General features: G+C 41.2%; 1 protein-coding gene across 1 annotated transcript in view; it reads right to left on the reverse strand.

The window, feature by feature from the left end:
* Dchs2 (dachsous cadherin-related 2) overlaps positions 1-12,547 on the reverse strand; it is a 153,138-nt gene that overhangs the window by 61,117 nt on the left and 79,474 nt on the right. Inside the window, exon 5 of the mRNA XM_070021972.1 lies at positions 9,918-10,149. Within this exon, the coding sequence (XP_069878073.1) occupies positions 9,918-10,149 (232 nt within the window). The remainder of the gene's footprint in view (positions 1-9,917; positions 10,150-12,547) is intronic.

Here is a 12,547-nt window from a genome sequence, read left to right on the forward strand (position 1 = left end):
TCAGGATATGACTTCATTTGGAATACGGTCTTTGACAATGAAATCATCCTAGATGTACAAAGGCCACCATTAGGGGAGAGATTTGTAGTGTGCTGCCACAAGCCAAGGAATGCCAGGGCATCCTGGCAGCCATTAGAAGCCAGAAGGCAAGTAGGAATGGGGATAGCTTCTCTGTCAGAGTCACCAAAGGAAACTTAACTCTATGGACATCTTGTTTGCAGACTTTCCTCCTCTACAACTGAGAGACATTTCAATGCTCTTTGAAGTCACTCAGTTTGGGTTTTAACTCTTGGAAGCTGACCAAGTGGTGAGCTGACCCCACATGATATGAGGACTCTAAAGCCAGAGAGCATATGTTCCAATCCTGCCCCAGAGACAAGCAGAGTTATCTTAGATAGATAGGCCAGACTCTTTTCTGGATCATCTGCTCTCCTGTGAAACAAGATAAAACGGTTTCCACCTGGAAGTTTGGATAGAACTATTAAAAGAGATACGAGAGGGAGAGTACAGAGACAAATTTCTGGCACATGGTGAATGCTTACTAAATACAGTCAGAACTCAAGTTTAGGTGAAAGACCCTTTGCTGGCTTGTAGCTGTGATTCTAGATTCATTCAGAATGAATAAAACAGAATTGTATAAGTGGTATGAAACAGAATAAGACTTCATTGTGTCAAATAGGGTGAGTGTTCTGAACTGAGGGAGGAAGCCCGCAGAACAGAAAAGGGTGGAGGGAAGCAAAAATAGAGAAAAACAAGGAAGGGTTGCTTCAAAGTCACTTCTGTTGTAAGGGATCAAGGAGGCTTCCTTGGCCAGCATGGGGATTTGGCCCAGTTTCTCTCCCCTGACTTCCTGGAAAGTAACATAAACAACTAAGATTCCTCCTGCTGATGGTGAGCCCTAATGTGATTCCATTTTGGTTCATCTGTTGGGTCTGGCGTTGGAGCTCATCACCAACTGTACATTTTATGTAACAATTGTTTAACATTATTATTGACCAACCAGGCCCCTCTATATTTGTATTTTCAAAAGTATATAATATAGGGAGATCATGACAAGTGATAATGGATATAAACTCTTTTTTATAAATAAAATTAGGTGCACTGAATAAACTCATGTCTCTGTTATTCTTATTTTTTAATGTCTATTTTGGGTTCTGTGGCTAAAGAAAATTATAACCTTTCCAGAGAACCTCATGTATTTTGTTTTATTTTGGGGACAGCTGCAACCAAATATTGATTCACATGATATTCATTTCAGTGTGTTGCTATAATTATGTTCCAGAAAACAGACACACAGTCAATTGACAACTGCCATTTAAATAATAAAGCACAAGTCTGATTTTTGTCTTGGAATTTCAGGAAAAACAAAAAGATCCATAAGCAATTCCAGGAAAATCTATGGGAAGATAGTAATACATAAAAATGCCTTCCCCTAGCTTTAATTCTCTTCAACTTCTTGGCTCTGTTTCAGAGCACATAATGCTATGTGATTCAGGCCACCAGGCCACCAACTTCCCTGAGCTGAGCCTCTGTGCCTTCCCTGGAATTAAAGGACACTGGGGAAACCCATCTGACATATAGAGCACCGTGGAAAAAGTTATCTAGCATTAAGCACATGGCAAGTGTTCATTACCTTTCCAAAGAAATCATTCTTACCCACAGTAATGTGTTTCTTTGGTTACATATATATATATATACACATATATATATATACACACACACACATAGATATGTATATATATATAAACTTTTTTTGCAGTAGTAGAGTTTGAACTCAGATACTCTACCACTTCAGCCACACCTTTAACCTTTTCTGCCTTGACTGTGGCTCAAGTAGGGCCTCATGGTTTTGCCTGAGGTTGGCCTCTGACCTTAATATGTCCATCTCCATCTTATTTCAGTGAGTTTACAGAAATGAACCACCAGGCCCAGCCCTGAATTCCTTTCATCTTAAAATCTTGACATAATAGATTTTATCACATTATACTAACTTAGCTTATATGCTTAACATCTAACATCAGAAACATTAAAGAATCATTTGGAAACATTTTCCCACAAAGCAGCCATATACATAATTAAAAAACACTTAGTGAACATTCCTGTTTGTTTTTGTTGGATGTTTTCTCCACCTGTATTTTTTTTCCATTGTGCATCAGCTGTCTACCTTCTGAGGCTGATTTAAACCGCAGGCACGGGATGGTCCCAAAAGACATAAAAGAGAATTAATACCCTGGCTCAGAAAGACATGCATTTTGCATGTTAAACACCTGCTAACAATCCTTTCTAAATTGGCTATTTTACATTTTTAAAATAAAAATAAGCTGCTGAGCATCAGTGGCTCAGACCTGTAATCTGAGCTACTGAGAGGCTGAGATCTAAGGATCAAGGTTCAAAGCCAGCCTGTGCAGAAAAGTCCATGAGACGCTTTATCTCCAATTAACCACCAAAACCGATCAGAAATGGAGCTGTGGCTCAAGTGAGAGTGCCAGTCTTTTTTTAAAAAAAAATACATTTTTTATTGTAAAAATACTGTACAGAGAGGTTACAGTTACATGAGCAAGGTAATGCAGAATGCCAGTCTTGAACAAAGAAGCTCAGGGACAGCTCTTAGGTCCTGAGTTCAAGCCTCAAGACCGGCACAAAAAATAAGCAAGTAAATAAATAAATGTGATCTACACATTCAATGCAATGACCATCAAAATCCCAATGTCTCTAGAACAAAGCAGAAATAGAAAAGTCAAAGCTGAAATCCATTTGGAAGCACAAAAGGTTCCAGAGAACTAAAGTAATTCTGAGTAAATACAGCAATGCTGTAGAAATCACTATATCAGACTTCACATTATATGACATGCTAATTCAATATATATATATATATATGCATCATTTTCGGTCTTATCTAGTTGAATCATAGAATTGTCTCCATCTTAGCTGTGCTCTTTAGTTGAAAATGGTCCTAGTTAGCCAGACATGGTGACATACACTTGTTAATTCTAGCTACACTTGTTAATTCTAGCTACTGGGGAGGCAGAGGCAGAAGAGTTAAGAGTTCAAGACCAGATTAAGCAGAGGTAGGGGGAATCTATCTCAGAAACAAACTGAAAATCAAATACTTGGGGGTAGGACTTGAGTGGTAGAGTATTTGTGGAGACTCTTGATTCAGTTTCCAGTTCTAATAAAATACAAAACTCTCATAATAACAGAGAGTGGAAATCTAAGAGGTAAACTCAAGTGTCAGATTCATTACCACATCCTTGAATAAGTCATTAAACCCTTAGCGGCAAGATGGAGTGGTACATGCCTGTAATTCCAGCTATACAGGAAAGCATACATGACAGAGTTGTAAATGAGGCCGCTCTGGGATAGAAACACAAGACCCCACCCAGAAAAATAAGTAAAAAGCACAAAAAAGGTCTGGGGGATTTGGTTCAAGTGGTGAAAGCTTTGCCTACCAAGCTGAGACCTGGAAGTCAAATTCCAGTGCTGACCCCTAGCCGCCAAAAAGAAAACTTTCTGAATATTCAGTTCCTTAATTTGCAGATACGTAAATATTTGTTGTTTAAGGCTGGATGATATATAGAAAAGATGCTTTAAAAACCTTATGATGTGAGCCATATTCTTAAACATCTTGTCCATGCATTGTCGACTTGCATCTTTAGGCAAGTCATCAAATTTCTTTTAGCCTCAATTACTTCCTCTACTAACAAAGCCCTGATCTGGAAGGTTCTTTCCATCTCACTGAGTCTGTGATCTTGTGCTGAAAACACTCATGAGAAAATTCCCTAACATGCTTTTGTTCTCTTTGAAAGTAACATACAATCATTAGGTACTCAGAATTAATTTCAGACTCTGTCTTGCAAATTAAAAAAAAAGTCATCATTTATTTGGCACGATCAGGCTTGCATCCCTAATAGAACAAGGTATGGTATTAATTTATTAACTACAGAGAAGAATGTCAGACGTAAGAACTTGGTGATCATGAGCAATTATGAGAATCATTACGTGGTATGAAATCTGAGCAGAAAACTCACATTAGGAAAGAATCCACCCTTGAAATAAAGAAAACAGTCTGCGCTGTATTAGTTACAGCCCACGTAAAATCCACAACCCACACAAACGGAAGAGTCCAGCCAAACACAGAGGCACAGCCGCCCTGGGGTGGCAGTTTCTTACCCTTTGGGTTACTTGTTCTTCCGCGGTGCTAAAATTGGATATTGTGTTCTGTACAATGAAACACAGACCAGACAATAGTGGAAGGCCTCTGAGAAGAGAATTTCTGTCTGTTGTTCACTGATGGATCCTAAATCTTTCAGTACCTGGTACGTACTGAGCTTTGAATAAAGGCTCATTACACGTGTAGTCTGCTCCATTTCCAGCCTTGAATTGATAAGCTAAACACTTTCTTAAGAATTTGCACTGATTTATCTCTATCTCATTAACTTGCTGCCATAAAGAAGAACTAAACCACAGGAATTTACAAAGGTAGTCCTGAGAATGGAGGCCATTTTAGCTGGCAATCACTACTGAACCCAGATGCCTGAAACCTATTCATCCCCTAAAAATAATCTGAACTAGAAATCAAATTGCTCCTTCGTGTAAAATTACTTAAATAAATAGAATAAACTCAAAAGCTAAGGTAGTGATCTTTTAATGATACTAAAAAGAAGGTTTCAAAAACGGAGGAGAAATCTACATGTCATCTATAAGAAGGGATTTAAGCAGATGAAAGTGCTATTAATAACTATGCTTCTTGGGTTTCTTCCTTTAAAAAATCAAAACAGTGTGGCCAGCTTCGTGCCCACATCAAAGCAAGCCAAGGGCTGGAGAAGAGGAGAAAAGAAGGCTCGATGCAATATCTCTCCCAGTGCCTAAACGCATTGTACAAAAATGTTCTTTGACTCAACAATAAACTTAGGAAACCAGAAACAGAGACAGAACAGGAAGATAAACCCACAAGGGAAAACAACCGTGACATGGCCACACCCCCTTCCAGTTTTCTCCAAAACATTTTTCTGACCAGATGAATGCAATAAGTCAAAGAGCCCTATTTTATTTTTTATTTTTTATTTTTTTACTGCCTGAGTCTGGGATGTGGAACACACAGATCAATGAGCAATCTCTTGTTTTCAGGAAATCATGAGCCTCCAGCACAAATTATGTAAAGCACAGAGGGTCTGGCACCCAAGTTGCCCAAATGGAAGTTATAAAGCCATGAGCAAGGGCCTGAGTGTATGTATGAGAGATGTTAGGACATTTCAGAAAGATGTAATTTAAGAGGTCTATTCAAAGATGCTTTTGAGCTGGGTGCCTGTGGCTCACCCTGAATTCCTAGCTACTCAGGAGGCTGAGATCTGAGCCAGAAGTAGAGCTGTGGCTCAAGTGGTACAGAGCCTAGCCTTGAGCAAAAAGATCTCAGGGTGTTGTGAATTAACTAAAAGTCTCCCAACTTTGTATCTGTGTCTTCTGATCTGAGCTATTCTCTGCCTTATTCTCTCTGATATCACCTGGTTTATGGGCGAAAAGAGAAGATTCAGTGAGAAGCACTCTGTGTGTAAGGCAAACTTCCCCTCAAACAGGCATTGTCTTATTGAAGAAAGCAATCCAAAGCTCAGGAGATCACGCTGTTCCTGTTCTTTTCTAGTGCTAAAGTTCAAATCTCCAGCATTCCTCCTGGACAAAGACTGAGGTAATGGTCCACCAGCCCACACACCAGTGACCTGGGACTGTTTTCACTTTGTGTGTATTTCTTATTTCTCCCTCCTCCAGTTTTCCCTATTTAACCTGAAACCATTGTCTGCACTTCTGGAAATAGCTGAAGATGTTATCTTCCCATGCCTGCCACGGAACAAGTGTCCTTCTTCTGCCCTTCACCATGGTTCCCTACTTGGCATATAGGGGCGAGTGGCCTTGCCTAACTTGACACTCTTGGACTTTGAGTTTTAGCAATACAGGTTAGGCAGCTCATCAAGTCTCAGTGTTCTCATACCATAACTCCCTCTTCCCTACCTCCCTGTGTAAAAACGTAGGTTAAAAAAGAAAGAGGAGTAATGGAAAGGTACTGAGACTAGCTTGGATAATTCCCATTATAAAGGGTATATCATCATTCTGAAAAGGAAAAGAATAAATCCAGAGATGAAAAAGGATTTCAGAAAATTTGGTATGTACACAACAGAGTACTACCTGGCCTCCAAAAAGGACATTCTATCATATTCCTCAATCTGGGTGAACTTGAAGGGCACTCTGCCAGGTGACATAAGCCAGGCACAGAAAGAGAAATCCTGACTGATCTCATATGTGCAGCTAAAAATGTGGATTTCATAGAAGTTGGAGAGAATAAAGGTGCATACCAGGGACTAGGTTTGGGAAATAGGATAAATCAGTATAAGGGTAGAAAGTTTTAATGAAATAGGAAGAATGCATTCTGAAGATCCATTTGTGCAACATGGTAACTACAATTAATAATCACCTCCATGCTTAAAAAAAATCTAAGAAAGTAAGTCTTAAGAAAAAATACTAAAGGAGAAGGAGAATGTGCAGGAGGAGGAGGAGGAAGAAAAGGAGGAGAAGGAGGAAGTGGTTAGGCACTAGTAGCTCTAGTAGCTCACACTGTAATCCTAGTTATTCAGGAGGCTGAGATCTGAGAATTGTGGTTTAAAGCCAGCGTGGGTGGGAAAGTTTGTGGGACGCATATCTCCAATGAACCACTAAAGAAGCTAGAAGTAGAGCTGTAGCTCAAGTGGTAGAGTGCCAGCCTTGAGAACAAAAGCTCAGGGACAGGGCCCAGGCCCTGAGTTCCAGCTGCAGGACTGGCCAAATTAAAAATGAAAAAAAGTAAATCTTAAAAAACATCCTGACTATAAAAATTATAAGTGTTTGAGGTGATGGGTATTAATTACCTTGATCTATGCATGGAGCCTAATCACACCATAAACACATACAAGGTGCTCTCAGTTTCAACAGCAGAACTTATGGACCTGGAGAATTGAAACTGGGGACTTTCTGTTCCCATGGCTGCTCCTGACACTGCCCCATTCTCCTCTGAAGGTTCTGAGGAAGCATTCCCAGGCCTGATGAATTGGTAATGAGTTGTGATTAAGTACAACCGAATTCTAAGTCCTGTGTGCCTGAGAAATGTCTCCCACAGCATCAAAACTGCCAACAATAGCGACCCAAGGCTACTTCCATTACGAATTTGGACTTTGCTTTTTTAAAAAAAAAAAATAGTTTCTATGATGGTTTGCTAGATAAAGACCCACACATGAAGTGTTCTCCATGATTAACAATGGCATCTGTCCTCTGTCCAGTGCCAGGAAGGGAAATGCAGGGTGACCACGGCCAGTCCAAAACAGAGTCCACTTCTAAAAACAGAATGCACTACAGCTCACTCTGCAGGCTCTTCCATTGATGATGAGTGTGTTGCTGTCTTCTTTAAAAAAGCAATCCACTAAATGCTTGTAGATCCTGGACTGCAGGTTACTGGCTGACCTAAATACTACTGGCACTGTTTGGAGCCCTGCAGGGCCTAGGACTTGGACACACGATGAAGGTCTTCAGTGAAGATGAATTTTGAAAAAGCCGAGATAAGCAGACTAATTTCCTACCAAAGCATTTTCTTCTGATCTTGGAAATGTTAAAAGGGCCACCTGAGTGGATTATTTTAAGCAAAGAAAACTCAATGGCCAGTGTAAACAACTAACCCACCCCAGTCCCTCCGACACACCACGTGAAGCTTTCCAGGCTCTAGCTAGCAAGCAGGGCTGCAGGAGACTGTACTTCCTGTGTACGGTTTCTCACATATGTGGTCAAGGGACTGTGAAGATGGAAAAGGAGAATACACAAACACCATGTAGCCATGTGCCTGGCTCCAATGACCATCACTATTACGTTGGGCCCATTTTTCAATCCAGTCAGAGAGTTAAGGAACAGAAAATAACTGTTTTTCTTCATTCATGGTTTCACTCTGGTTTTGGTTTGGTTTATTTTCCGCCAGTACTTGGGCTTGAACTCAAAGCCTCACACTCTCTCTCAACTGATGCTCTACTGCTTCAGCCACACCTCTACCTCCTCCTTTTTTATATTATAATGTTTTTGTTGATGATATCCAGTGTAACATTTGAACGTAAGTATATATTGGGGAATAGCTAAGTGAGGTCATTTAACAAGCATTACTGCATATATGTGCCATTTTTCTGTGGTGAGACCACCTAAAATTCTACTTTCTTCACATACCTGAATAACAGACATTGTTCGCTGTTTTACTGGTTAATGGAGTTAAGAGTCTCTTGAGCTAATAAACCTGGTGGCTCTGAACCACAATTCTCAGATCTCAGTCTCCTAGGAATTACAGGAATGAGCCACCAACACCTGGTTCACTGTTTCATTTTGAACCAGAATATTTCTTTTTTTCTTTTCTTTTCTTCTTTTTTTTTTGTTAGTTGCAGGGCTTGAACTCTGGGCCTGGACACTGGCCCTGAGCTCTTCAGCTAAAGGCTAGTGCTCTACCACTTGAGCCATAGCACCACCACTTCCGGTGTTCCAGTGATTAAATGGAGATAAGAGTCTCACGGACGTTCCTGCTCAGGCTGGCTTTGAACCACAATCCTCAGATCTCAGCCTCCAGAGTAGCTAGGATTACAGGTGTGAGCCACTGGTGCCTGGCTGAATATTTCTTTAAAAAAAAATCATTGTTGTTAGAGGTGATATACAGTGGAATTACCTTTATATACATCAGGTAGTACACACATTCCCTTCTTTTTGCATTCTGTCATCTGTTCCCTCCTCCCCTCCCATTCTCTCCCACCCATCTCTGTCCGCGGGTTGTGAGGCTCATTGCATCAATGTCTAGTGCAGCCAGGGGACTCCACTGCTGTACTTTTTCACCCATTTTCCACTGATTCTGTGCCCACCCGCCATCTTCCCTCAGATGTCTATATATGTGGCAAAAAATACAGAGCCATCTGAAAATAAAAAGACAAAGTAAGAAAAGGTTCTTTGTTTCCTTATCTTTCATTTCGGTCTGGGTATTACAACTTGGAGATTTTCTCCAAGACTATCCTCTTTGTGGACCAGAATATTTCTAAGTATCTCAAAAGCATTGCCACGAAACAGTTTACTTGACAGTTCATGTTTCTTTGAATCAAATATTTACAACATTTTGTTAGCAACAAAGCAATAGGCAAGTGAAGGTAATGTCTAAAATATTTATTATTCCTAAGAGAGTCAGTGTGTTTACACTGAACATGAAGTATCATTTTTGAAAGAAGAAAACAAGAGCCCAAGAGTAAGGGAATGCACACAGTGTACATGAAGGAGATCTACCAGATCCCTGCACTAATGTCACGTTTGATGACCCAGAAATGACTCTAAGCTCTCCTGAGAGCACACACTCATACAACAGGAAAGAGGTGACTATGTGAAATACTGACCACTGTTTCTGCATACGTCACCGCAACACAGGTATTATTAGCACTATGGAGAAACTGAGTCAATAAGGAACACTGGGAGTTAGACCTAGATAGCAGCAAAGTGCCAGCCCTTCCCAACACACTGGAAAGCAGTGTCTTCAACATGCTTGCTACTGAAAAAAACATCACACGGCACTGGTAGCTCACGCCTGTAATCCTAGCTACTCAAGAGGCTGAGATATGAGGATCACAGTACAAAGCCAACGTGGGCAGAAAAGACCATGAAACTCTTATCTCCAAGTAACCACCAGAAAACCGGAAGTGGCGCTGTGGCTCAACGTGGTAGAGTGCTCGCCTTGAATGGAAAAGCTCAGGGACAGTGCCCAGGCCCTATAACTGACAAAAATAAAATAAAATTAAAAATTAAAAAAATCACCTTTTCTAGTTTTCCTGTTATTAAGTAGTTATGTCACTGTGAAACTTCTAGAGAAAGAAAAGTGTCCCAAGACCACATACCTGTGGTAGAGTCAATGGTGAAAAGGTCTGATAGGTCCCCCGGCATAAGTTCATAAGCCACTGTTCCGTACACCCCAGAGTCCCTGTCCCTGGCGAGGACGGAGATGACCTCGGTGCCCAGCTGTGTCTCCCCGCTGATGCTCGTCACATAGGTGGATGGGGTAAACACAGGCCGGTTATCATTCACGTCCTCCAGCTCCACTCGGACAAAAGCTTGGGCACTCAGCCCACCCTGGGGAGGAATGAACGGTGATTACAAACAGGTCTCTGCTGCACCTTGGAAGACGAAAGCATCAACAATGATCCGACAACTGACTTTTGAAACAACAAAAACATGTACATGTATAAACACTGGGATACAGAATAATCAACAGTGATCTTAAAATAGACTTTAGAAGCAATAAAACACACACACACACACACACACACGCACGCACACACACATGCACGCATTTCATCATTTCGCTTCTAACCCTGCAGCATTAGTTCCCAGGTAATAGCATTCTATCTATACCTCAGTGCTGATCCTGAAAGGTGAAAGAAAGTTGGGCATGGTAGCATATACCTATGATCGCAGAACACAGGAAGCTGAGGCAGGGAGATGACAAGTTCCAGATGAGAGTGAGAAACATAGCAAGTCAAGTCGTGTCTCAAAAAAACAAAACAAAACAAAAACCCCCACTATATTTCCTCAGGCTCTGATGGTCAGAAAAACAGTGCTGGTACACAAGAACCAGCCATCATTGGTGGAAGGGGCCACAGGACACTGGTGACTTACCAACAGAAATGTCTTGAGTGGCAGCAACAAAGGTGAGCCACATCCAATCAGAATGCACCTGAACTTTCTCAAAAACTCTGAACATATCTGACATCAGTTAAGATACGGTCCAGCTGTCCGGGGCTGGTGTAAGACATTCAGCTACCTGTCATAACAATTCTATCTTCACAAGGCTTAGGATGAAGTGACATCCAAGATGGTGGCAGTGTCAAGTCATATCCCTATAGCCATTCTTTCTGGACTCTGGAATCCTCTTTCGAAGGAGCAGGCTGAGAAGCCAGTATTCCACAGGACAGCATGAGTAGAGCAGACCTAAACCCATTTGCTTCATTGTCATATAGCATCCACTGTCCAAGGCTGTGCTACCTTAGAAGCTATCCTGATAATGTAGCTCATGAGGAGCCTTGGGGCAAAATTGCTTAACTGAGCAAAACTGCTTCCAGCTTCCTGGCCCTTAGAAATCATGTGAGATAACAAACATTTGCTCTTTTATTTTATGATTATTTTGGGGGGGGTCCGGTCGTGGGGCCTGAACTCTGGGCCTCAGCACTGTCCCTCAGCTCTTCAGCTCAAGGCTAGCGCTCTACCATTTGAGCCACAGCGTCACTCCGGCTTTTTTCTTTTTTCTTATGTGGTGCTAAGGAATTGAACCCAGGGCCTCATGCATGCAAGGCAAACGCTCTACCACTGAGCCACCTTCCCAGCCCCACATTTGCTATTTTATGCTGCTAAATTTAAGGATAATTTGTTACACAGCAACAAGTACATCCTATAAATCCATCCATGCATGGCTATTTCTTAATTCTGTTGTTCTCTTTCCATCAACGAGTCAGGCACTACTTTGATATAGTCTTAATCATTTCCATTTTCAAAATTATGGTAAGAATTCCTAAGCCAACTACTTACACTCGAATCTCCTCAATTTATTCTGTGAAGGGTGGGCTGTGCTTTCAGAAAGCTCTGAACTTAAAAGCATATCAGAGACAGAAGGTTACTTAGGACAGTTGGCAGATAAGGAAAATTCTGGGCTGTTATTTTCTACTATTTCTCTTTGTTCTTGCCTTTGGGAACTCGTGGATAGTTCAGCCCTTCATACCTTAGCTCTGATGAGCTTGGCAGTAGACTTTCAGCTCTGATGAGCTAAGAGGTCTAACTTAAAGCAACAAAGGTGAAGAGAAACAACTTAGGGCCAGCCCTATTAAAGAAACACAGCATGTTAGGTCTCTCCAAAGCCACACAAAGCAACCTTTCAAGACTCCTCCCAGATTCACTGAGAAGCTGAATAAGATGAAAATAAATACATCACTAATGCCAGACTATGGCATAGTTCTGGCCATGCTGATGAGGCGCTGTTGCTGGAGAGGTTAAGGGGAGGGAAATGTACATCAAAAGAATTCAAAAGGTGAGAAACTCTGTTTCTGTTTTTTGTTCAGATGATTTGCTTTGAAAGAAATAAAAGGGACAAAATGGATTTTCAAAAAAGTATGTGAAATCAAAAGGAGTCTGATTTTTAAAACAGAGGCTATTGTTATGCTGTATAGGCCTGTGAGAGTCATACAGGAGAATGTGAGAAATTAATGATGTAAGAAAAACAATCAAATCATTCCAGACCTGGGATCCTTGAGCTCAAGTGGATGGGCGCCTGAACCCCTGAACTGTGGAGGAATTTGCTTCTGATGCAAACAGAGCTGTGGGAAATACAGTAATGGGTATGTTCATGGAAAAGCAGGCCAGCTGGTGAGCAGGAAGTTGCAGGGTCTTGGTGGCAGGCAGGAAAGAAGGTCCTCTCTTAAGCAGATGTGTTCTTTTTCTTCAGGCACCATCAGCTGCTCAGCTGGGAGTATAGAAGAGG

This window comes from Dipodomys merriami, unplaced genomic scaffold (genome assembly GCF_024711535.1).
Source record: "Dipodomys merriami isolate MVZ:Mamm:240054 unplaced genomic scaffold, mDipMer1.0.p SCAF_15, whole genome shotgun sequence".
Classification (NCBI taxonomy): Eukaryota; Metazoa; Chordata; class Mammalia; order Rodentia; family Heteromyidae; genus Dipodomys; species Dipodomys merriami.